The 26,011-nt window shown below is 36.5% G+C and overlaps 3 protein-coding genes across 6 annotated transcripts; 1 reads left to right on the top strand and 2 right to left on the bottom strand.

Moving 5' to 3' along the window:
* Positions 1 to 399: 399 nt before the first annotated feature.
* Positions 400 to 4,426, bottom strand: LOC127971805 (eukaryotic translation initiation factor 4E-binding protein 3-like). The gene is made up of 3 exons (XM_052575037.1): positions 4,072 to 4,426; positions 1,577 to 1,750; positions 400 to 968 (listed from the first exon to the last, which is right to left on the bottom strand). The coding sequence occupies exons 1-3, from the start codon at positions 4,202 to 4,204 to the stop codon at positions 937 to 939; spliced, it is 339 nt and encodes a 112-aa protein (XP_052430997.1). The 5' UTR covers positions 4,205 to 4,426; the 3' UTR covers positions 400 to 936.
* A 647-nt stretch (positions 4,427 to 5,073) lies between these two features.
* hnrnph1 (heterogeneous nuclear ribonucleoprotein H1) lies at positions 5,074 to 14,736 on the top strand. Of its 4 annotated transcripts, none has more exons than XM_052575027.1 (11): positions 5,074 to 5,286; positions 5,701 to 5,798; positions 5,882 to 6,037; positions 6,481 to 6,624; positions 7,253 to 7,391; positions 8,862 to 9,040; positions 9,985 to 10,088; positions 10,205 to 10,340; positions 12,319 to 12,402; positions 12,487 to 12,585; positions 13,957 to 14,736. In XM_052575027.1, the coding sequence occupies exons 2-11, from the start codon at positions 5,714 to 5,716 to the stop codon at positions 14,058 to 14,060; spliced, it is 1,230 nt and encodes a 409-aa protein (XP_052430987.1). In that variant the 5' UTR covers positions 5,074 to 5,286; positions 5,701 to 5,713; the 3' UTR covers positions 14,061 to 14,736. The 4 variants fall into 4 exon arrangements, with proteins under 4 accessions (XP_052430987.1, XP_052430990.1, XP_052430989.1 ...); XM_052575030.1 differs by having other exon boundaries at positions 5,075 to 5,286; positions 13,953 to 14,077; XM_052575029.1 differs by having other exon boundaries at positions 5,076 to 5,286; positions 12,487 to 12,717; positions 13,957 to 14,106.
* LOC127971799 (RUN and FYVE domain-containing protein 1-like) lies at positions 14,689 to 25,426 on the bottom strand. Its single transcript, XM_052575026.1, has 17 exons — positions 25,107 to 25,426; positions 22,334 to 22,507; positions 21,345 to 21,462; positions 21,134 to 21,235; positions 20,890 to 21,013; positions 20,746 to 20,807; positions 20,505 to 20,640; positions 20,265 to 20,366; positions 19,929 to 20,045; positions 18,985 to 19,152; positions 18,794 to 18,891; positions 18,475 to 18,594; positions 17,732 to 17,861; positions 17,530 to 17,624; positions 17,215 to 17,263; positions 15,897 to 15,974; positions 14,689 to 15,820 (listed from the first exon to the last, which is right to left on the bottom strand). Exons 1-17 carry the CDS (start codon positions 25,387 to 25,389, stop codon positions 15,680 to 15,682), a joined length of 2,097 nt encoding a protein of 698 aa, XP_052430986.1. The 5' UTR covers positions 25,390 to 25,426; the 3' UTR covers positions 14,689 to 15,679.
* Between the last annotated feature and the right edge of the window lie 585 nt (positions 25,427 to 26,011).

The following is a 26,011-nucleotide window of genomic DNA, read 5'->3' as shown; positions in this document are numbered from 1 at the left end:
CTGCATCTTTCACTTCTGCTTTTGTTAAAACCTACAGTTCTATTTAAAGCAACGGCAGACTTTTTACATTTACATAAGTGTTTTTGAGGTGATCTATGTAGTGGATTTGGAGTGAGTTTTAAGTGGCATGACCGTGTGTAGTTACAGCATCTACAAGCAGAGGCCATGCTAACCAGCCTGTAGATAACCTATAGATTCTGTATATAGGGCACACACTACTGTTTAAGTTTAGTGTTTTTTTTTTTTTTTGTAAGTAGTACAATTTTAAGAATGCATGTAACTGATTTAAGGTGACAAAGACTTGTATATTTCATTAAATGCTGTATTGCATTTTCCACAAAAGCAAGTAGCACAGTGGTTTTCAGAAAGGTTTCCTGATATTTTCCCAATAAACTCTTTAACAGATCAAATGACTATTTATTTTTTTCTCATTTTTTTATTTAATTTTATTTCATTCAAAATAATAAAACCTGAGGAAATCCAGGCAAATGAAACACCAGGATAACCCTGAGGGCACACAATGGTGTACATTTATGTTCTGATGTGCTTTTTTAAGTGAAACACCAAATTTATGCAACAGACAGTCATTTGGCATACAGTCCATCTTTACCATTAAACAAGAAATTAGAAATTGTGCCATGGTTTTGCCCGGCTCCCGCACAATGCTGCATTTTCTTAAAATAATAAAAATAAAAAAGTACCATATGTACAATAAAGAAATTTAAAACACTGCCACTTGTCAAAGAATTGTGTTTTCTTCTTCTGGTAAACACCTAACAAATACTTTTAAACAAAAGAATAAGACACCCTTTGGGTGTTTAGCTCATTAAAAAGCCCTGTAATCTGGTGAATATGTAATGTCTGCTGATCGTGGGGTGAGCAGCAACATCCCGACAGATTTAATAGAGAATTCTCCACAGGAGGTAGATGAAAGACTCAAATGTCCATTTCAAACTGGTTGTCTTCAGCTAAAAGAAAACAAAAAAAAGAGGTTGATTAGAGTGTTTCTTTGAGATATTCTATGGAAGCCTGTTCTCACAACAAAAAACAATTGTGACACTCAATATTCTTGCAATTTAGACTTTATCTGAATTCAGAGTTTCAATCTGGCAACTGTTTGACTTATATCACAGTTATAACTTTTTCCTTGAAATAGCTAATTTATCTCGTAAACTCAGAATTCAGAGAAATGAACACCATATTGCATCTTGTTTTTATTTATTATTTATTTTTAATGTAATTGCAACTTTTTTCTTGCAGCTCAAACTTTTTGTCTAGCAATTTTGAGTTCGTCTTGGAATTCTGACTTTATATCTCTATTTTAATTCTGAGATTATACATCACAATTCTGATTTATCCTTGCAATTGTGAGATTATATCCTGATTACATCTGGCCATTCATTTTTTTGTTGTTGTTTTTCAAATAAAAAATGTAATTGCAAGACTAAACATAGTCCAGGCAGGATTTTCAAAAATAATTAGTTTCGGGAGAAATCAGAGGGCTTTAAGTTTCCTGGAAATTTCATTGAAGAACAGGTTTTCTGTTATTTATTTCTAGAACAGACATCAGTTTTACCTGCCAGATCCTTCTCCTCCTCCAACTCCTCTTTGAGTTCCTGCAGTTTGGACACTGGATGGTGTGAAGGAACGGTCACTCCAGGAATCTGGGGCAAACAACAGGGTGGGGTCCGGGCAATGGGAGAGTTCCTGCAGTCCAGGAGGAACTTTCTGTCATAAATGATCCGAGTTCCTGCATGGAGGAGGGATAGAACGTATATTACAGCCACCAATCAGACAGCTAGAAAAACATTTACATTCTAGGCTGCAGGGTACAACGTGCAAGAAAAACAACAACTTAGGATTCCAGCCATGTTTAAAGCACTCAAACACAGACAATAAAATGTGACTGAAGAGGATTTCTTGAACAGCAATTTTAATCTATTTAACAAGACAAAAAAAGAGAGATAGCAAGGAACTTGATGTGCCACTCAACACATCAGCACTATCAGATTGCAAACAAAGACTGAAACGTTTGACATGTCACATGTGAAAAGAAGCACTCAAGCTCCCACAATGCAAAACAGGGTGAACTGAATTGCAGGACTCAGCACCTCCCATTTTAGTTCTAGGAAATATGAGCACATCTGCACGTGAGCAAGGAAAGCCGAGGCATGAGGGAACCACGATGTAACAGATGAACATGTTGTGAACAAACCTGTGGAGCTTAAGTAGCCCCGGTTAGGTTTGTTCTGATTGCTAGCATGTGTTCAATTGTATCTGAAGCTATACTGTACCCAACAGTCCTACCAGTGGATGATAAACATGTTATGCAATCTTTTGCCATTTAGTTCAGTGTGTTCTGGACGAGAGGGCTGAGAGACGGGGGGAGGGGCAGGGTGTGGACGGAGCTGGTGACAGGGGCTGGACGAACAGTGGTCTCAACTGTGAGCTGCTCTGCTCGGAGGAATGCAGAGAGACCAACCCAACAGTTTCAGTGGGACTTTGTTCAGCTGGAGCATGTTTTGTTCCCTGATTGCTCTTCAGCTTCTTAGAATTCAAGATAGTAGAAGTTTTTAAATCACAGGACAATTAAGTATAGCACAAGTGTGCAATTTTTGCAAATTGTGACATTGTGTTAATTTATTTGTTATTTAAAGAAACGGTACAAAAAAACTTCCTTAGTGATGTATGAATTTTTTCACCCCAATAATAATAAAAAAAGTTATTGGGTCATTGTTGTTGTTTTCAATCATTTTAATTGTTGGGAGTAGTGTGTAATGTAAATATTGTGACATGTTCATGACAATGAAGCACAACTTTTACAAATTTGTTATATATACATATATACATACACACATATACACATATATATATATATATATATATATATATATATATGAATGCAGATGCCTCTGATCTGTTATTTTGCTTCCACCCTGAGGGAAACATCCATGATACAGTGGCTCCAATGAACCCATTTCCCCGAGCACATACAGTTCTGTTATTCCTGAAATCCACAGCAGCTGTGGAGGAGGAGGGGTGTTTCTAAGAATTGCCCCCTCCTCCTCTCATGTGCTACAGTTACAGCCACTTGCGAAAGATATTCTAGTGAGGGACAAAGGAGATTGAGAAACATGTGGGGTGGAGGGTCCTGCCCATTAAAAAAAAGGGGTCAAGCATTTGTTTTTCGCAAGATAAGATTAACTCAATGCCTAGTATCATATGGGACATGCAAGTTGCAAATCAGATAACCAGACATTGTTTCATAACAAGTATGGCAGTTGGGCTATCTTGCTGCAGACAGCCTGCCAAAAATGATTAACTTGTTGTTCAAAACAAACGTTTGTGTAGCAACAGAAATGCACACTATATCTCAGATCATTACAATCCAATAAAATGAACATAGGTTTTAGTTTTAATGTACTTTGTTCAAATACATGCCCATCCTCTAACTTAATGCATGCATGCATAATAAATAAAAAACAGTGTCTTTTTGCAAGTCAATCAATGTAGCATGGTTAAAAAGGATTGCAACAGAATTTCATATCACTTAAAATAGTTGAGATTGTTCAGTTCAACACATGGTGAGTGGTGAGTTGGAACACCATTACTTCAATCAGTTAGAAAGGAGATTCATTGCTTAAAAAAAAAAAAAAATAATAATAATAATAATAATAATAATTCGCAATCATTCTCATGCAAAAATATAAAAGATTTAAAGGACAAAAAAAATGCTTAAGGGGAAAAAAATGAAAAAAGTGTCTTTGTGGTTTTTTTTTATGTGTTAAGAAGGGGATTGCAACATGTCTCTCCAAAAATGTTTTGCACACTACTGAAGTAAAACCCAGCCTAAACTAGACCAATATGGTTTGTTGGTCTTGGCAGGAAAACATGGTCTTAGCTGGTTTAAGTTGGTCTCACAAACTGATCAACTGAGCAGTGCACAAAACTCACCTAAAACCAACAAACAGACCATGCAGAGAGCAGAGAGCAAAGAAGAATCTTTTCTATTCCTCTAAATCCATGTCCACCAACCTACAGTAACTGTACAGGCATGAAGCACAGTCTTACCCCCTGGTGTGGTGGAGAAGAGGGTTCCTCCAGGGGTCTGGCTGTAGCAGTCTGGGAGCTGGGACCAGTCTTTGAGGTGCAGGACACGCGTGGGAATGGGGCAGCTCTTGCTCTGCTGTGTGTCGGCGGACATCGTGGCTGAAACGCGCTGTGTGTAAGGGCTCTGAACACTCGTCTATATGAAGTGTTTGGTTAGGATGAAACTTAGCTCAAAGTTTCAACAACATAAAAACTTCAAAGTTATTTCTAGCGTGTTGCAGACAGCGCTGGTCTCGTGATCTGTCTGTCTGCTGGGGTGAGGGGTATTTAACAGCAGCTCAGACTACGTGACTCGCATCATGTGATAAACGACACTTGAGCAACAACAAAAACAGGCGCTGTAACACGCAGGGTTGCCAGATCTCTCGGGGAAGTTGATTTGTTTTTTTTACAAAACTTCTGCCAAGGATTTGAATTTCCACGGCACTTAGACAAATATATGTATATATAAATATGGAAGTCAAGTTTCTACAAATATAAATAAATAAACAAATAGTTCGTTAGTTATAATAGTAATCATGACATTAAAAATCTATTAGATAAAAATCAATCTTTTTTTTTTTTTGTAAATTGCATTTTGTTAATTGAAAAACAATTAAATTAATAATAGGGTTGTAAATGCAGCCGTTATAGAAGGATACATATTGTATATTTCTCAGAAGAAGAAAAAATCTATATTTTACAGGCCTGGCAAATGCGAATATAAACCTTTCTATCTATGATACAAACAGAATCTGTTCAAAGGTGTGAAATGTTTAATTCGTTTAGGATTCTTTGTATGTAAATAGTAACATATAAGTTCCTGATAGTGATAGAGATAGAGAATGTACTTCGTGTTCTGAAATAATATGGCACACCTCTTTTTTACAGTCTGTGTGACACACTAAATGTATATACTGTGTCGTGTAGATTTAGAGCGCTGTAATGTCACATCCCAAACAGAAGGTGTCGCCAAACGCCTCTGTAGTTTCTCAATCCGCCTCAGGTCAGGGAAGAGCACCGTTTATCGCTCGTTCATACGTGAGCACACTTCAGCTTCTCGCGTTTTATTATTATTTACTTATTCTCGACATATATAAGAAGTCGTATGGTAAAATACGTAATTAAGGGGTAGATAAATCACTTCACTTTGCTTCGGTTGAGTAGAGGAAGCGTCTTTGCAGGGTTTATCAGAAGGTATGCGGTTCAGCTAACGTTAGCTCTCAAAGCTAACAGTTTCGTTTCCTCAATAAAGAGTTTCACTCGTTTATTATGTAAATAACTATTTGCTTTTCACATAGAGCCTTGTTTTATGCTTTAAAGGGATTTTCTTGTTTTTTCGTTTTAACTGAATAGAGAATGAATTGGTAATGTTTAGGTGCATGATTGATTAGATTAGCTGTAATTAATAGCTGGCCCTGTTGTTTATTTATTTATTCTGTCTGAGAATTTTACTGTATATGTTTTTAGTTTGGAGTTTACCATGCAGACATGCTTAATTTGATATGCAGATAAGTGTCTGAAATTCGGATCACTTTAAAATAAATATTAGTTTTGGTGTTATGTTATAGTGAATTAAATGGCACTGTCCTGTATATTGTGTTTTTACAGGGTTGTGTCCAGCATGGCGGATGGAGAGGGTTTTGTGGTGAGAGTCAGAGGTTTGCCGTGGTCCTGTTCTGTTGATGAAGTTCAGAGATTTTTCTCAGGTAAAAAAAAAATCCTCTGCTTAAATCTTTTGCAATTAGGTTTTATTCCTTACCTGACTAATTCTAGCTAAATATCATCTCAGAGTGCAAAATTGCCAACAATGGGACAAGCATACACTTCACATACACACGGGAAGGGCGACCAAGTGGAGAAGCATTTGTAGAGTTCGAATCAGAAGAAGATCTTAAAATTGCGGTGAAGAGAGATCGTGAAACAATGGGCCACCGTTATGTAGAAGGTAGGCAGCTGCTTTTGCCTTAGGATCCTTAAAGGAATAATTCACCCAAAAATGAAAATTTGCTTAAAATGTATACACCCACACAGGCTGTCCTTGTAGTTGAGTCTGTTTCTTCATCAGAACAGATTTGGTGATTGCTGTGGATCCTTTGCAGTGAATGGGTGCCGTCAGAATGAGAGTCCAAACAGCTGATGAAAACATCACAATAATCCACATGAATCCAGTTCACAATTAATGTCTTGTGAATGGCACCCATTCACTGCTGACAACAAGTGATTTAATACATTTCTCCAAATCTGATGAAGAATCTGAATGCTGATGAAGAAACAAACTCATCTACATCTTGGATGACCTAAGGGTTTTGGGAAATAATTTCTTTTTTGTTGGTGAACTACACTAAATATTTCAAGATAAAATACTGATCGATTCACATGTGCTTTCAGTATTCAAATCCAATAGTGTTGAGATGGACTGGGTTTTGAAGCACACTGGACCGAACTGCCCGGACACAGGAGGGGACGGCCTGGTTAGGCTTCGTGGTCTGCCATTTGGATGCAGCAAGGAGGAAATTGTCCAGTTTTTTGCAGGTATGTCCGATAGGAATTTAGAATGGCCCTTTTTACTCAAAATGAAACAATATGCCACCATTTATCTTAGGTTTATTTTAGTTCATCGGACCATCATTTGCACTTAAATGAACTTTGAACATTTAAATTAAAGAGCTCAGTTTCAGTCATATAATCTTTAAAATTAGGAATAGTTGAAATTTGCATTGAATCTTAAGAATTGGACCATCCAGAAGGACCAAGATGGGTCACTTTTTATCCAGCGTTGTCCGTTTATGTAATTGATTAATTTGTGCTTTCTTTTTTCTTCTAAATTAAACTGCCTCAGCCCTTTTTGTATTTTTATATACCTAAGATACAGGTGCACAACAATCTAGGTACATTTTGGGGCTTACCAAATAAACAAGAGATGGGTTGAGACAGAAGCTCAAGAGGCATTTGATTTAAGTGACCCTTCTTTTTCTTGCACAAAATTATCCGTAAATTGTGCCAGAAAAGGTTCAAATGTATTGTGGCCCCATTTGGAATGTTTATCTAGTACCATTGCTCATTTGACATAAAGAGAAACCCATAGAGTAATTTAAAGTCTTGTTAATGGGCTTGTGACTTAATTTGTCCCCCACTGGGGTTATCTGTCCTTGGGTTGAAGGGTTGGAAATCGTGCCAAATGGGATAACATTGCCGGTGGACTTCCAGGGGAGGAGTACGGGGGAGGCCTTCGTGCAGTTTGCTTCACAGGATATAGCCGAAAAGGCTCTAAAGAAACACAAGGAAAGAATAGGGCACAGGTGGGGATGGCTGGTTGGTTGCCTGGATACGTTGCTTTTCTTATGGTGTTCACCTCAATAAATCATCCACTGCAGAAATGGCAAGATATGACCACAGATGATTGACGGCAAACACAAAAAATACAAGGAAGATGAGGTCCAGAAGCCTTAAAGATTATGTATTATTAGTGCTGAGTGAACCATTGAGTTGCACTGTAGATTTATGCCCCGTTTACACTAGTACTGGGACTGGCAACCGACTTCTTGTTTACACTTACGCGCATGCCAAGTGTGCATGTATGGTCACATGATATGTGTTTTCGGTGATGTGTAGACGGAGATAGTTTCTGAAACGCCAGTGTGAGCGCAGATCGTTTTAATTCTATAACGCCGTTTAAAAACGGAAACTAGTGTAGACAGTTTAGTGAATTTTTACTCATTTATATGTGCATTCAAATCATTTTGGGTTGTAAAAGGCAGTTATATCAGTCAGATGTATTAAAGTTGCAGTAGAATTTCTGCAAAATTATTTGGCAAAAAGCATTCATGGTAAACTGTGTTTGGTGTAGCGATGTATGAAGCACAGTTCACAAAGAAGACACTTTCAAACAGCTTTCTGATGGTTGTAGTGGATTCATAAAAAGCATGAACCTTTTGCTAAATCTGCAAGGGGAAATCTTTTGTCCTCACATGAAATTCATGATCAAGTGGATTCCTATGAAATGAATGGGTCTCAACTATAATTGCACCTTAATCAACGTATTAAGTATGTATTTGGACTTGTTATATGTTTGACGAGTAATATTGTGAAATATTATTACAATTTAAAGAGATAGTTCACCAAATTAATTTAGAATTTTCTTCCTCACCACTTCACTCTCCAGTGTCACACAATTCTTGAAATATGGTGATTTTGCTGCTCAAGGAACATTTCTTTTTATTTGAGGTGTTTGACGTCAGCCCTTCCCTGTTACCGATAGGCTAGTCACACGTTCACTCAGCACTAAGTTTTATGCAATAGGGATCTCTCAGTTTTTCTACCATTTGAAGACTTCAGATCACGAGGACCCAGTTGAACAGGTAATACAAAGTTAACCCTAACAGTCTGAAGTGCTTTGCTAGCAGAGAACGAAAGCAGCATGTCAGTCCAATAAGACCCAGACCACAGTAACACATTGCCAGCTGCCTTCGGGTGACCATAAGAAAAGTTTTTTTGTAATTAAGGGTTGAATGAAACTCAATATTTAAGGGTTCTTTATTTTCTGTCTCTCTCTGTCTTTTTTTTCTTTTTTTTTTTCGGAAATACTGTTATGTAAAGTCACTGAACGCAGAGGCTGACTCTTAATTAGTGTCATCCCAGACTCATTCTAACTAAGGGTGTTTGTTCATTAGACCCGTTTTCAGACAGCCCTTATTTATACTGCACGCAGGAAATGCTCTTGTCTGTTGCCGGTAGACCCTGGTGCCATTACTCTGCATTTATGTCCTTAGGTACATAGAGATCTTCAAGAGCAGCCGAGCGGAGGTGCGCACACATTATGAACCCCAGCGTAAGGTCATGGGCATGCAGAGACCGGGGCCCTACGACAGGCCTGGAGGCGGCCGCGGATACAACAGTATGGGCAGAGGAGTCTCCTTTGAGAGAACGAGACGTGGAGGCTACGGTGGAGGTGAAGTATTTTTGGTTGTTATTAACATTTCTACAAATACTGTTGATAGAGCTTAATAATATTCATTTTTGTGTACTGCTTTAATATATCTCACTATTGTTCAAAAGTTTGGGGTTAGTAAGATTTTTTCTAAAGTATTTTATTCTCACAAAGGCTGCATTTTTTTTTTCAATAATATGGTAAAACTGTTACATGATCTTTCTGAAATCATTTCTAATATGCTGATTTTCTGCTCAAGAAATATTATCTTGAAATGCTGTAAACATTGTTATGCTGCTTTATATTTTTGTGGAAGCTGAGATACTTTTTTTCAGGATTCTTTAATGATTTATATTCATTTAATAAAAATATAGTCTGTATATTAAATTATTATCTGTTACTTTGGATGAGGTACTGCCTTGCTGAAAAAAAGGTGTCAATTAAAAAAAATCTTGATGAGCCCAGATACATTTTTTGTGGATGTTTCATTTTACAGGGTTATGTGATTGATAGAAGGTTAAAGAACATTTGCTGTCACTTTTGATTTAATGCATCCTTACTAAATTTAAGTATCATTAGAATCATAAAAAAAATAAGAAAAAAGTACCACAAACTTTGGATGGTAGTTTGCATATAGATAGAAATGCAGACACTATGGCACTCGGTTAAAGTAGTTCCAAAATAATAGTTGCAGATTTAGACTGCTAATAGTTGTAGTTTCAAACCTTATGTGATTTCAAGGAACTTTCCTTGTAATAAACTGTTTTATGTCACTTTAGATAAGACCGTCTCTGATAAATGAAGAATAAGGGAATAGCTTTGCTATTTGAGATAAATCTTTGCATTTTGCCCTGTTTCTGCAGCTTCCTGTCAAGATGCTTGTGCACAGTTAAGTAAAACAGCTATAGGCTTATCAGGCAGAATATTTTTTTCTTAACCTGTACTTGCTCTTATTTGCTTCAAAGATGGCCGTTATGGGGACAGCAGCTCCTCCTTTCAGAGCACAACGGGACATTGTGTGCACATGAGAGGCCTTCCATACAGAGCCACTGAAACTGACATATACAATGTAAGTCCTTATACACACACACACACGTTTTTCAATTATCTGTTAATACAAAGTATTTATTTGATTACATATATGTTTGATTATATATGTGTCTTTCGCCATATTTTTTTCGCTAGTTCTTCTCTCCACTGAACCCAGTGCGTGTTCACCTGGAGATCGGCCCTGATGGAAGAGTAACAGGTGAAGCGGATGTAGAATTTGCCACCCATGAGGACGCAGTGGCAGCCATGTCGAAGGACAAAGCCAATATGCGTAAGTGTTGGTAGAGGAAGTAAAACTGAAAGCTTTTTATTAAAGGGATAGTTAACCCAAAAATGAAAAGTCTGCAGTTTGTTTACCCACATCCTTTAACCTTTTAACTGTCACCCCCATTTTTGAACATAGACGTGAAAGTACACTATTCACGCTTAAATTGTTATAATTCATAAACGCTTTTGAATACAGACCAAAGGTTGGTCTCTTTTTAAAGAAGACAATCTGCAGATTATTGCAGAATTTTTAAAAAATGAAAGCATAAAAAAGTTATAGAAGTTTACATTTACTGTAAATACATTTATTATTTTATTTTTATTATATTTTATTTAAAATAAATATTTTATAAAATGTTTTAATCCAAAATTGTTATAAAAGTAAAGCCATATGTCTAAATAAGTTGTGTTCCAAATTTGTAGTTGATATAAAAAAATTGTAGGTTCATATGCAATTTTGTTTAGGCGTTATACCACAAAAAGCCACCGGGGGCCATTGAAACTCCATTGAATTTTTTGGATGCATTTTTCTGTCACAAATGTATCAATTTCTCCCTCAATATTATGTCTATGACAAAATAACCACCAAATATAGAATCTTGAGACTCAGACCTTTCCAACGATATGTATTTTGTCAAGATTATGAAAAGTTTTGATTCTAAAAGACCGTAATATAAATGGAATATGACCCCTCCCACTAAGGGGGAGGAGCATGCTAAAATATTTTAAAGTATGATTTCCATGGTAACGCAGTGTCCGATTTCAAAATGGTTTTCACAAGATGAATTTGGAGTATTTAAGCTTTCAAATGATATATAATTTATGATGATTACTAAAACATGTGATAGGGAAAAAGGAAGCGGAGTAGATTTTTTGTGACAAAGGTCAGAACTCCTGTTATGATGTATATGTTTTGAGGTGCACTCTCTTTATAAATTAATCTTTTACTGTTCCTTCATCATTTTTAACAACAAAACGTGGTCAAATATCTATTTAGGAGTCTTAGACCTTTCCAACGATATATAGTTTGTCATGATTAGATTAGGATATAATTGTAATATATTGAAGTAAATTTAGGCGTCCCGTATACGGGACGGTGACAGTTTTAAAATATCTTATTTTGTGTCAGAAGATAGTCTAGAAGAAATCTAGGTTTGGAACTACTTGAAATTGAGTAAATTATGAGATAAATAGTTTTTGAGTAAACGGTTTAAATTCAGTCCTATTAATGGGTCTTGAACGTCTGGATTCTTCTATTGAAGGAAACTGAACACCTTAATTAATAAATGATGGATGATATTCTGGAGCCTAAAGCCCAAAGTATACTTTGTTTTTTGCGTTCCCTAGTGTATGCAAACAGTCGAATGTGCAACCTTTCAAAATATTCTCCATTTGATTGTGAGAACGAACGCAGGCGGTCGACACATGCACTATGGAAATGCATAACTTTGTCCAGCATGTTGTTTTTTTTCCCTAGAAGTTATGTTCGATAAAAATGTCTTTCCACTCTTTTACAAACCCTCTGACGCAAGCACTTGACAGCCACAGCTGTCTATTGTTGTTGCATTCTGATATTTTGTTGTTGTTCCGTTTCTTTAGTTTCTTATTCCACTGTAAAACAATGGCCTGGGGGCAGTGCTGCCACTTTGTGGAACAACTGATTACTGCAAAAGCAATCAGTGTACAAAGTAGGGGCAGTTACAAAAATCACAGGGTGCCCATACTATTCTGATGATTAAAATTTGCATCACGCACTGTACACTGACCCTTGCGTGCACGTAAAAACTGAAGTATACTTTAGGCTTAACCGAGAGGTTTTTTTTTTTTTAAGTTTATAAATCACAAACACCTTTTAAGAATCCACTTAGCATTTAAACCGGCAGACGACAAAACTGCAGCATATCCTTGTAATAAACCGAATGTTAACTTCTGTTGGAGTGGATGCTAAATACATTTTGTCATCTGTCTTTATCCTCATGCAGAACACCGTTATGTGGAGCTGTTCCTAAACTCCACGGCAGGGGGCGGAAGTGGAGGATATGGTGGCCAAATGATGGGCGGTATGGGTAAGACCCCGTCTTCACCTCTCCTTCAGACATTAGTAACTTCTACTGAGCAGCGCTCATAAATGCATAATTGTGGCTCTGCAGGAAACCAGTCGTCATATGGACACAGCAGCCAACAGATGGGCTCTGGCTACAGTGGAGGTTATGGTAACCAGAGTGGCATGGGGGGCTACAGTGACTACAGTGAGTGTCAGCTCTTCCGTAGCTCTGCTAGCCGGTTCCCTGCCAAATCCTATCGCCCTTGGACCCCTAGGGGTAGCTGTTTGTAATGCCTGATTAAAAAGCCTTTCGTGTTATCCTGTTGTAGCTGATCAGGTAAATACAATCACAATTAAACAGTACTTCCAATGCCAATAATACAATTTTAATAAAGTTTGTCTGGATTTTACATTGACTACTTACATAATATCTTTCTGTTGAATAAATGTGTACCTTTTAAATATCAATGTTCACATATTTAACAGAGAACAATTCAGTAAAGGTTGCATGTAAAATGCGTTGATTATGGTGATGGTTAGCTTACTAACCAAAAAACAGGCATTTGATAAATGACATCATCTGTGTCCCAATTCAGGGGCAAGTCTCTGAAGGCCAAACCAGATTTTGTTTAAATGGGATGGTCCCGCTAATGGTGGATTGCTGCTGTTGCACAAAAAGATGCAGTCTCTGAATTAGGATATCCAGAATTTGTACACAGTTATATATAAAGAAAAAAATTCTAATGTTTTTATTGATTGCATTGTGCTGGTTTATTGATGCATATTGCTGGTTAAGGCTTAGTATTTTAGGATTTATAATTGGGTTCCAAATAGACCATCCAGAAAGTTCTTCAAGCTGCTGGAATCTTTTAGGGGTCCAAGTGGGTTAGAATTTGACGCATCGCTCAAGGCTCTATCACATGACCTCCATCAAAGTCTCCCAATCATCAAACCAGCATTATCTCTGACACTGCATCGCATGCACTTTAAATTATGTAATGTTTACACCCAAAGTTTAAACGGTTTCACCTTTGACCCCATCTGACTATTTGAACTAAAGTGCAGGTATTGATTGCCAAACAGTTCACCTGATGTATTGTTACATGGCTTATGCCATTAACTAAAAACAAACTAAACGGGTGCATATATATATATATATATATATATATATATATATATATATATATATATATATATATATTAAATTTTTACCCAGTTATGTTAGTAAACAAAAGCAATAAGCAGTATCATAAGAGATATATCACTCATTAAAACATCGTTAGATAACTATGGTAGCTAACTATTTATTTATTTTTTAAATAGTACATTGTTAAATTACATTAAAATGAAAACTTGGCAGCTAGCTGAAATAAATCTTATATTTCAAGTGACAAATGTTTTTGTAATGGTTGTAATGTTTGTAAAGTTAACTACAATAACCATGTAAATCACCCATCCATGACAAACCTGCATCACTTGTCATGTGACCAGGCCTTGAGAGTCGTAGTATATACGGTGATTCTTTGCGCACTGAGAACTCCCTGGTCCTAAAATGTGTATTTCTTTCTCCTGTCAGGTAATCAGGGCGGAATGGGGAGCAGTTACTATGGTGGAGGGAGCCGCGGGTCCATGGGAATGAACGGCCTCAACAGCTGCATGGGAGGAGGCTGGGGGATGTAGCCTTCAGGCCTTTCAGAGCTTTATAACCTTCATTTGAACAGTGTCCTCTTTCATTTGTTTGTTCTTTGTTCCTTGCTTCCTTCGAAGTTGTGTTTGGAGCTGTACACAACCTAACTTCTTTTTCCCTTTTGACATGGTTGAAAACAAATCCTGACTAGAGGTAGTAATTTATGTTAAAGAGAAACTTTATTTGCTGAAATGTGACACAGCCCATGTATCACACTGGAGAGGTGCCTGTAAATCTGTTATTACAGTAGAGTATTAAAGAGGTGATTTTTGTTTCCTCTAAGGGCCAACTTTCTCAAAGCCTTTCGTACAGCTTGATATCTTTGCACATGGAGGTCTAACTCTTATCAGTGATTGTAGCATCATATCTTAAACTTTTGGCTCCTGCAAAGGTGTTTTGCCTGTACTTAATGCTTACTCCAGGCTGATCGTTTAAAGAGTGTTTAAGTTTAGAAAAAAAAAAAAAAAAAAGATTTTTGTATAATTTTAAAGCATGGTGGGAAGTGGACAGGTTTCCTTTTAGATGCATGTTATTGTTTGCATTTGATTTTTTTTTCCCATGCATTGTATCACTTGTGATTTCAGTGTAGTGGACAAATGTCCTCATGGCTTCACAGATGGATTAATACTTTGAGGCAGTGTTTATTAAACCGTACACACTTCTATAAAATCTTCGAAACTTCATTACAGCTTTATGAACAGAACAGGAGACAAAAGAGGGTACAACACAGGAAAATGTCATACAATGTAAAATACATTTTGTATTCAGAGAGCCTTAAGAATTTTATATTTTAAAAAAATGCTTTTGTTTTACTGGCATGAGCAAAAAGTTGGAGAAAATACAATCCATCTGCTCTTTAATCTTGCATACTATTAATGTGATCTTTCCTTTGGACAATGAAAAATCATTTACAGACTTGGGGCCTTATTCATGATAGTAACAGAACAAATGTGTTCATAAAACCATCATTTTTCAATTCTGTTTATGTAAGAATGGTTTTATGAATGATTTATACATTTTGTCGAACAATTTGCATATCTATTATCTTCATACGGGAACTGGTTCCAACTTTTGACCTTTGATATTGGTATGTTTTTTGTATGACATGCACGGGTTAAATATTTATAGCACAAGCACGTGCTCCCAAAAAAAAAAAAAAAAGTGATAATTAGTGAAAGATTACAATTCAGTAATTACGTGTCTCCTTAAAAAATTTAATTGAACACACCAGAATTTAAAAAATCATTACAAAAATTAATTCTGTCCTATTTTGATAAGTATCGAAATATGTATCCTCTGCATCCACTCTTGGTGAACACGTGAAAGGCTTATATATGTTAGTGCTCTCCCTAAAATGGAGACTATCATTACAAATACAATCAAATTAATGTTAGTTTCTAATTATCCATGCGTCTTCCTGTCAAAAAACAAAACAAAAAAAAAACCTCTTTGCATATGATTTTGCAGCGATCAAAAGATTTTAGTCAAATGGAAGCCAGTGGTGCCATGAGTAATTAATGCATAAGTGTTAAAAACAGAGATTGAGAGTTTGATTAATACACTTGGCCTTGTAGTTTCTCGCACACACGGTCAGCAGAGATGTTGAATGCTGTCAGGAGCTGATGGAGCTTCTCTGGAGCAGGAGGGAATGGCAGACGTCACACACGCGGACAGGTCTGGGGTATGAGGGCAGAGCCAGCTCATTGCTGGAGCAGCTGTTGCAGTAGATGTCTCCACAGTTCCTGCAATGGTGCTTCAAGCAGAAAAAGCAAGAGTTGAGTACATGCCAAAGCCTGCCGTGTAGTGACCGAGAGTGGAGCATTACTCACCTTTCTCCGAGAGATTGAAAATTCTTTTTGGCACTGCTTGCACTGTGTAGCATCATTGTCTTTTAGCCAGGTATGACTCTTGAGAAGACAATTATCGAGAGAAAAAATAAATCAATTACAATTATCTGGATAACTGAACGTTACATAAATTATTGGGGTGAAAAAAATGAATACCTTTATTACAAGTACTGGTCATATAATTAGAATATCATCAAAAAGTTTATTTCACTAATTCCATTCAAAAATGAAACTTGTATATCATATTCATTCATTACACACAGACTGATATATTTAAAATGTTTATTTCTTAAGTTTGATGATTATAACTGACAACTAAGGAAAATCCCAAATTTAGTATCTCAGAAAATTGTGAAAAGGTTCAATATTGAAGAGACCTGGTGCCACACTTTAATCAGCTAATTAACTCAAAACACCTGCAAAGGCCTTTAAATGGTCTCTCAGTCTAGTTCTGTAGGCTACACAATCATGGGGAAGACTGCTGACCTTACAGTTGTCCAAAAGACCACCATTGACACCTTGCACAAGGAGGGCAAGACACAAAAGGTCATTGCAAAAGAAGCTGACTGTTCACAGAGCTCTGTGTCAAAGCACATAAATAGAGAGGTGAAGGGAAGGAAAAGATGGTAGAAAAAAAGTGTACAAGCAATAGGGATAACCGCACCCTGGAGAGGATTGTGAAATAAAACCCATTCAAAAATGTGGGGGAGATTCACAAAGAGTGGACTGCAGCTGGAGTCAGTGCTTCAAGAACCACTGCACAGACGTATGCAAGACATGGGTTTCAGCTGTCGCATTCCTTGTGTCAAGCCACTCTTGAACAACAGACAGCATCAGAAGCATCTCAAGACAAAATGGTATCCCTGTTCTTAATTGGCCAGCAAACTCGCCTGACCTTATCCCCACAGAAAATCTATGGGGTATTGAAGAGGAAGATGTGATATACCTGACCCAACAATGCAGAAGAGCTGAAGGCCACTATCAGAGCAACCTGGGCTCTCATAACACCTGAGCAGTGCCACAGACTGATCGACTCCATGCCATGCCGCATTGCTGCAGTAATTCAGGCAAAAGGAGCCCCAACTAAGTATTGAGTGCTGTACATGCTCATACTTTTCAGTTCAGTTTCAAAACCGACAGTAAAGATAATTTGACAAAAGTAAATCACATCAGTAAGTGTACAAGAAGTTACACAGCAAAAAAAAAAAAGAAGAATACGTGGAAAGCAATACAAATAAGTGATCATTAGCTTTGCTGTGCAAATGGACACAATAAAGGTAACCTCATGAAGCTCTTTTACCTTCAAGGCTTTGTTGACCTCTTTGAAGTCCTCCATCTTGAGTTTGGATCTGAAAGCAGGATTTTAGTTCAAGACATTTAGCACACTGCAAAGTTTTTCAGCTATAAAATTAACACTTTCAGCTGTAAAGCAGCTCTAAAATGACAGAAGCATCATTCAGCTGAAGTTAGTTCAGCGTTGACTGAATTCAGTTCAAAAAGACTGTCAGTGTTGCAGAGTTCATTAATTATGATACACAATCGGATTCAAGCAGCTCTACAGAAGACAACTGTGATTGTTCAGAAATACCAGAAAATATGAGTGGAGGTGTCTTACTGGCTGAGATGAAGGCCCATCTCCTGTAGACCCTGTTCCTGCTCCTCACACAGTTGCTGGAGCTGTTTCTTCTCCTGTCGAAGATCAAGAAGCTCCTGTGGAAACAAAGGTAAGAGTGTCATCGTTTATTAACACCATAATACAAAACCTTCACTCTTGCTTTGATTTTCTGTTTTGTGGCTGAAGCAGCGGTGTATCTGACCGTCTGCAGGCCCTGCAGCTGCTGCAGTTGTGTGCGCAGCTCTGTGCTGTTGTCCTGTTCTCTCTGAAGCTCTCTCTGTAGCTTCTGCCGCTGCTCCTTCTCTGTGCTGAGCTCGGACTCTAGGCCTGCCCTGAAAGGAGAACAGAAACAACACATGAATCGCAAAAAAAAATCTAAATCTAAATCTAAAGGGGTGAAATTATTGCCCCCTTTTTTCACCTCATCTTTTTTTACTTAATTATTTTTGAACTTACAGGTCAACAAAAAATACATCTTTAGAGAACAAAAACAATTGGGGGAATACATAAACTACTAAAAAATTTAATAAATGTATAATATAAAATGTATTTAAAAAAATGTTCTCTAATGCAGGATGAGATTTCTAAAGTGACTTTAAAAGTAAATGTAAATTCGAAACAAATACTTTACAGCTGGTTTAAATTTAAAGGGACAGTTCTCCCAAAAATCATAATTCTGTCATCATTTATGCCCTCTCCACTTGTTCCAAACCTGTATGGGTTTCTTTCTTTTGCTGAACACACAAGACAACTATGGAAGTCGACTGTATGGTTACCAACATTCATCAAAATATATATTTTTTTTGTGTGTTCATCAGCTGAAAGAAATCCATACAGGTTTGGAACAACTTAAGTGTGTGAGAGAAATGACAAAGTTTTTTTTATTTTTGGATGAACTATCCCTTCAAGGTATCTATGCATTTTAAGAAGCTTGATTTACACTACCGGAGTGTGTCGAGATCAGCGAGACGCTTCTGCAGAGCGTTCACTTTTCCTTTCATCTCCGATCTCAGCTCATTCTGGCTTTCATCCGTGTTCTTGCACACATTTTCTGAATTTTGAAGCCTAAGGAGCAAGCACTCATGTTTATCAGGTCTAGAAAAACAACATTCATATCATTTCATACATGTGGTTTCAAACCTGTATGACTTGTTTCACCTACATTCTTCCAAAGATCATAAAAAAAAAAAAACTAAGTCATTAGGTTTGGAACAACATATGGGTGGCTAAATAATGAATTATTTTGAGTGAATTGTCCCGGCACCTCTGCTCTAATTCCTTCATGGCTGCTTCCATCTGAATCATCTTCTCTTCCAGCTCTTGCATGTCCTCCACTTTTTTCTGGGCCACTCGGTCAGACTCCTAACAGGTTAAATGACAAGAATTAAGTTTTGTCTGATTACAGCTAATCCTATTCCAGTAACATTAAGTTTTTCAGTCAATAAGATGTAACACCTGTGCTTTGTTGAACATCTGTAGGTTGAGATTCTTGACTTGGTCTAGTTGTTGTCGAAGCGCGCCCAGCGAGTCTTGTTTCTCATGGGTGTCCTTTTCCAGGAGTTTCATTGCAACTTCCATTTCCTGCTTCAGACTGATCTGCAGCTCCAGCTCCTTTTGCAGCTCCTGATTTGCCAAACTGTTTATTCAGATACTTTGACTGGCTCCATTATATATTATAAATTACATTAATGCATTAAAGGGATGAAAATTCTGTCATAATTTATGAAACCTCAAGTTTTCCCAAACCTTGTATGGGTTTCTGTCTTCTGTTGAACATATAAAATGATATTATAAAACAAATAGTTCCGGCCCTTGATTCTGATTGGTTGAGCTGTGTTCGAAGCTGTTAAAAATTACTCTATAAACATACACCTTTGTGTACTTCTGTATGTTGCTTGGCCACCACTTTGTTGGAACCACAGCTGTTTCTGAGGAACTACATTGTTTGGTGGAAGAATGAGGTTTTTATTTATATCATTACACTTTGATATAAATGCTCCGTTTTATTCTGTGAAACCTTACTACACATATGGAATAATTGTTTAAGCAACAAGCCCCATGAAGCCGTGGTTTACAGTGAATTTATAATACTGCCTAACAATGCTCCTTAACTGTTATAAATTCACTGTAAACCACAGCTTCTTGGGGCTTATTGCTTTATTTTGAATACTGACATTCATTGTATTTTTTTCCCCATACTATGAAAGTAACTGGGGAGCAGCAACTGTTTGGTTTTTCACATCCTTAAAAATATTTCAGGAAAAGAAACTACATGAGGGTGGGTATAATTTCTTTTTTTTTGGGGTGAACTATCCTTGACTTATTCTGACCCTGTATGCAATATACAATACAGACTCAAATCCGATTTTACATTTAGAGCTGAATTATTTTATTCTTACCTGCCGGATTCGTTTCTCCTCCTTGTATTGCTTCCAGACTACATTGTACATTTCATCCAAACCCTGCCGTGTCTGTCGATATGTTTCTAGCTCAACCTGGCTGTCATGTAGAGTCACCTAAACAACAATCCAAAGTGAGGCAAAGCAAGCAAACTTTCTTTTGGAAAGACAAAATATCATTTATTAGTAATAAACCAACAGACAGGCCTACATTTGGCCATTTTTAGGGTCTGGCATAAGTTGTTCCAAACTTTTTCTAGCGACTTTTCCAGTGAACAAATTATTTCACACTGATTGATTGCGTTCATAATATAACATTTCTATTGCAATTCTCACCTCCTCTTTCCTCTGACTGGATTGGAGAATATTAGCATTTTCTTGTTTAAGTTGTTCCTGCTCTTCGCGCAGAACATTGATTCTGTCTGTGGCTGCTGTAAGCTGAACAAAAGACATTAAATACATTTATTTTTCCATGTTAATCCCGTATTTAATAATGTGCACAATAAAGACCAATAAAAGACAATATGCAAAATATAAGGACATAATAAAGTAAATCAATCAATCAAATATTTCCACCTCCTCAATGAGTTTGCTGTTGGTCTTCTCCAGTGAGTCCATCTTGGCCTGAAGATCGGTCACTGTGCAGCTCAGATGCCGGTTCACTTCTTCTATGTAGTGCTTCTGGTCAAGAATGGCTGTCATTTTTGAATCACTGTAAGCAGTTAAAGAATTAGAAAGAGTCAAAATGACTAAACCAGCTCTTGCCATGTAATTAGTGATTTAATGCTAAATCTTTGCTAAGTGATCACACACTCACTCCTGTGTGTTCTCAGTTGTTTGTTGATCTTTTAGATACATTGAAAAGTCAATGACGCCCACCTGCAGCAACAAGAACGCAGTGTTTAGCGTCAGTGTTAAAGAGCACATCTGATGACATGGTTTGGACGGCAATATGTTTCACCTGGGAATCCAGATCCTCTCCTTTCACACACAGATTGGCATCGATCACATTCAGACCCACCAGCATCCCTACAATCACAGCCCCCTCCTCCTCCATTAAGAGAGCCCCGGGGTCATAAAACTCCCTGAGACAGAAAAAAAACGCAGAACTGAATAGCACTACAATACTGTATTTTATATGACATAACACAAATTCTGTAGAAGGGTCTAAATATTAAAGATCATTGGAATTGAATTGTTCTTACCCAAGAAGGTCTCTTCTATTTATTAGCACTTTCATGTAGTCTGCAATTTTTTTCTGCATTAGAGCCAGATGAAGCCATGCTCGAGCTCGCCCGAGGCCTGTCCTGAAACAACACAGAATCTCATGAGTGTAAATATATAATCACGCTCACCTATTCCACTGTTTCAGACAGGATATTATATTCAAGACAAACGCCTGTGATGGGAACCTACTTGATTCCAGGCATATCCCGCACACTGGTGGCAATGTCAGCTGACTCTGGGCACAGTTTCTCGATCAACTCCAGGGGAGCCCAGACAGACTTATTCTGACCAATGAAAGTCTTCTTCACTGCAAAGGAGGAGAGAGAGAAACATGCAGGATTTAAGCCATAACCTGTCAAGAATATCTAGGTTTTACACTCCAAAAGTCAAAACAAATAAATGAGAAAGAAATCATATTTTCCTTCAAGTAATAAAGCCTTTAAGTTTTCATAACAATTAAACATTTCCCACCTGAAAAAAAAATGTAAGTACCTCAAAACCCCGAAGCAGCGTTATTATTGTCGACTTAAATTAAAAAATATAAAACCATAAAAATACATTGAAATAAAATATTTAAAAATACATATTAAACGTATTGCATTTCAGCTAGTAACCAAGGGCACATTTCTCATTTTCACATTTCTAAAAAAAAAATAAAATAAATAATAATAATATACACACACATATATATATATATATATAAAATATTCATTAAAAACGAAAACAATATATCAATGCTTTGAAAAGAACACTGCTCTGAAGTATTTTTAAAAAATCATGCAAGGACATTTATGTCATTTTCTAAACGAATTACATTGCAGCATTTTATTTTTAGTGTACAATAAATATTTTTATATAATAAAAATGACTATTAAAATAACTATTAAAATAACTCCGACTGAAATGTGCAACATCCAAACTAAAAGTCAGACTATAAATATGCTTCATGTTCATAAATAAGTAAATAGCTAGATCATGTATTGTGTACAAACAAATAACTAGATACATGTACATAAGTGTAAAATATTTATTTAAAAAAATACAGCATTTTTTTATTCTTCTCATTTGATTCTGATGGTGAAATGTGACCGGAGTATGTTTCTGTGAGAGTTAACCCTACGAATGCAGTCACATTTGGTAATTCTACATTCACTTTTAGGATTTATGGCCCATCTCACCTTTAAAGCCATGTTTAAGGCAATGCTCCAGAACCACAAAGAACTGCTGCAGAGGTGGATATTCAGAGTCCAGCGTGCGGCCGAGACTGAGGGAGGACTGGATCAGAACCTTAATGCTGAGCTTCATCATGCTGAGGAGGTTTGACCTCTCCACCACCATGGGATCCTTCACAGCTGGACAACACAGATGCATGAACACAAACACTTCCTGTGGCATCTGCAGGACTAATCAGCTCACGGTCGCTTAGTTTAACTGGTGAGTCAGTGTAATTAAATGCAAATGAAAAAACAATGACTTCAATATTACAGTAACTTAGAATAATAAATTAAGAGTCTAAAACTGAACATGAGGGGAAGTGGAAGTTCCTGCTGGAAAAAATACAAGAGTCAGGAAGCAGGTGCATTTTCATTTCCTGTATACTGTAATGGTCTACAATACAATTATGTCACATATTGGAATCACACCACAAAAACATAACACTAGCTGCATTCAAATTTATAAATGACTTGTTACACTCATTGATGCCTAATCAAAAAGGATAATGGCCCGATAAGAGTTGCAAGTAGCCTGTGTGATGCAATCAACTGGACCTGTACATTCTTTTGAATGGTAAACTTCTAGATCTCTATTACAAGTCTGTACTGTTTGATGGAGCAGTGCTGCAGTCACAAGATAAAATGAGTTTTTGTCTTTTACTAAACTACATCATGTTCATATATCATAGTATTTGGGCAGCTGACATGATATTTCCAGCAGTGTCAACAGTGTTCTCTAGGTTGGCATTTTATATTTTTGAGTATATATACTCTAATCCACAATTACATTTTTACTAGTGCAGTTTCATACTTCTCACCAAGAAAATATAAAAGCATTGATTATTTTCTTGTGATTTTCAAAACAGTAAGACACAAGGGAGAGCTGGGGGACCATGGAAAAGTAAAAAAAACAACAACAAAACAGAGTAAAACCGATAAATAAATAAAATAATCCAAAAAATATCATTACACTAAAATAAATGCAAATTTTGGATAAAATAAATAATTAATAAAAATAATTTGATTAAAAAAGGCATTTTGATTTAAAAAGTAACTATAATTCAAATAACCTACAGTATTATTGTTTAAAATGACATAATTAAAAGGTTGATTCAAATAAAGCGGAAATAATAAAAATAAAAAAATAAATTATTTAAAATAGAATAAATAAGAATAATGTTAATAATACGCAGTACAATATATTAGGTAGAAAATGTGAAAAATACTTTAAACATAATATACTGCACATATGTTTTATTATTAATTTTTACTAAAACAAAACTGGGTATTTACATACAGATGCAGTAGCTGGCATCTAAAATATGACACTGCATGTGATATTTGTAGTTTCAGATTGTCTTTTCCCACAGGTTTATTTTAAGGGGTCATATTATGCTTTTTTTAAAGATCATTATTTTGTGTATTTGGTGTAATAGAATATTTTTTCAAATACTGTACATTATTGTAGGTCCTCTATGCACTGCCTCTCTCAAATTCTCTCATTTTCTACAAAGTCCCTCTTTCTGACAAGCATGGTCTGCTCTGATTGGCCAACTGACCCAGTTCATTGTGATTGGCCAAACACCGTAAGCACTTGTCGGAAATATAAGGCCCCTTTCTATAATCACAAGCATCATCTTTCAAAATAAATGTAAAGACATGTCCTTAGTTTTACCATCAGTTCCAGCCTGAAAGAGGAACAGAGTCCCATGACATACAAGCTTCATCACTGTGTCTGTGTTTGCAGTACACAAGCCACAGACGGTTAAGACACCTGACTCCACTGTGTGACCATGCGTCTCTCTCTCTCCCTCTCCCTCTCCCTCTCCCTCTCTCTCTCTCTCACACACACACACAATGTGCAAAACTCTGCATTTAAACAGTCAATAGCAAATACTTAAACTAATAATAAAACATATTTACAGTAGCTGATTCAGAAGCCCCAGATTGTTGTAGCAAAATCAGAATTGCCTCCTCTCCTAGGTTCACGAAACAGTCATCCATTAAATGCGTTGCTGTTCTGTTGTAAGTAATCTTAAAGATTCCTAAATGGATCTACTTTCTGAAGGCCAAATAAAGTGCTTTTGCTTTCACCTAAATACACAGCATCTCCCTGACATGGCTGCTTCAACACTAACTGCGGTTACTGAAACCACACCTTCTTTCTTTGCGTGAACATTTGGGTGGCATTATGCAAATATTTCCACATAGTGACGTAGACATGTGGGTCGTGTTTGAACGAGACGTTTTATAGCTGTGTGGCAGTCTTAACTTTAATAAAGGATATCTCTTGGGATTTGATACTTTAATCTTTGCAACTTTACAATCTTCTTTATGCACCAAGAGCTTGTTACACCCCAAAAATAAATGAAAAATTGAAATCGCATCATATGACGCCTTTAAGAAAACATCAAGCTAAATATAAAATTAAATAAATCAAATAAAGTAAACATACACACATTCCCTTATTCATTTGTACCAATCTGAAAGTCAGATTTTCATATTGCCTTTAAACATGTTCAGAATCTTGACGCACCAATTTATGTAATGTAAAAGTACTGCGCGCATGTGTATTTATATTCAATATTATGGCAATACTAGTTACTAGTCCCATTTCAAAAATAAGGTATTATCGTTGTACGTTATGATTTCTGTTATTGATTGCTTATCTAAAGCGCAGTCAGTTAACTTTCTTATTCCTATATTTAAATATTAGAGAGCTGAACAGGTGTCATACCTGCCGTCTTCAGGGGGTGTGAGGTGTCAGAGGTGTGTTGTGATGTGTCTGATGCCTTTAACCCCGCGCTGTAGTGATTCACTCCACTGCTCAGCGTCTCCGTCGCCTTCCGAGCAAACGACAGAATCGGCGCTGACCAGGAGCTGTCTGCCCGTTTGTCCTTATGGACCTCGTCGGTATCGTTGGCGACATCATTTTGCCCAGGTTCCGTAGCCCCTGGTTGTTCTTCTTTTGCAGGAACGTCTTCGCATTCAACTTTGATGTTTGGATCCTCGTCCGCCATGTTTACTTGTCAAAACATGTGACTCGAGACCAGAGCAATCGGCTTTTGATCGCTCAGGGGAGACAAATCAATCAGCGATCGAGGTTTATTATTATTATTATTATTATTATTATTATTATTATTATTATTATTATTATTATTATTATTATTATTATTATTATTATTATTATTATTATTATCTAGACATCAATAAAAAATAGATTACTAAATACGTAGAAATTAGACGAATAGAACAGAAAGAAGGAATATATTGAACATAAATCAAATAAATCAAATACAAAATAAACCAACATTAATTAAAAAAAAAGTAAAACATATTCAAAATAGATTGAAAACTTACCCACATACGTACAGACATGTTTTAAACATTTTAAAGTTTAATAAATTATGTGTGCATATTGGTTGGACTGTCGAATGTATCCACTAGATGGCAGTAGCGAACGCCGCTTTGCTTTCTTCAAATGCTGCTCTGCTTTCTGCTCAGTGTGTTGTAAAATATCCAAAACTAGGGAAAGACTTGCAAAGTATTTTTAATGATTTTAAGACAACTTGAGTTTTAAAAAAATAGATAGTTGTGATAGTTTACCAAAAATAAATCATTTATGAAAGAATGCAATCGTTG

The sequence above is a fragment of the Carassius gibelio genome, chromosome B14 (genome assembly GCF_023724105.1).
Source record: "Carassius gibelio isolate Cgi1373 ecotype wild population from Czech Republic chromosome B14, carGib1.2-hapl.c, whole genome shotgun sequence".
Lineage (NCBI taxonomy): Eukaryota > Metazoa > Chordata > Actinopteri > Cypriniformes > Cyprinidae > Carassius > Carassius gibelio.
The sequence above is the reverse complement of the archived record's forward strand: the minus strand, read 5'-3'. Positions and strand labels throughout refer to the sequence as shown.

Bases quoted from the DNA above. Each gene is read 5' to 3' on its own strand.
- LOC127971805 (XM_052575037.1), bottom strand. From the start codon at position 4,204: ATGTCCGCCGACACACAGCAGAGCAAGAGCTGCCCCATTCCCACGCGT. The intron at 1,751-4,071 runs GTAAGACTGTGC...TCCTCCATGCAG, and splicing joins CTTCTCCACCACACCAGGGG to GAACTCGGATCATTTATGAC. The intron at 969-1,576 runs GTAAAACTGATG...GTTTTCTTTTAG, and splicing joins GGAGGAGAAGGATCTGGCAG to CTGAAGACAACCAGTTTGAA.
- hnrnph1 (XM_052575027.1), top strand. From the start codon at position 5,714: ATGGCGGATGGAGAGGGTTTTGTGGTGAGAGTCAGAGGTTTGCCGTGG. The intron at 7,392-8,861 runs GTGGGGATGGCT...TTATGTCCTTAG, and splicing joins AAGGAAAGAATAGGGCACAG to GTACATAGAGATCTTCAAGA. The intron at 9,041-9,984 runs GTGAAGTATTTT...TTTGCTTCAAAG, and splicing joins ACGTGGAGGCTACGGTGGAG to ATGGCCGTTATGGGGACAGC.
- LOC127971799 (XM_052575026.1), bottom strand. From the start codon at position 25,389: ATGGCGGACGAGGATCCAAACATCAAAGTTGAATGCGAAGACGTTCCT. The intron at 17,862-18,474 runs GTAGTGTAAATC...TTCTCCTTTCAG, and splicing joins GCTGATCTCGACACACTCCG to GGCAGGCCTAGAGTCCGAGC. The intron at 15,821-15,896 runs GTGAGTAATGCT...TTCTGCTTGAAG, and splicing joins TTTCAATCTCTCGGAGAAAG to CACCATTGCAGGAACTGTGG.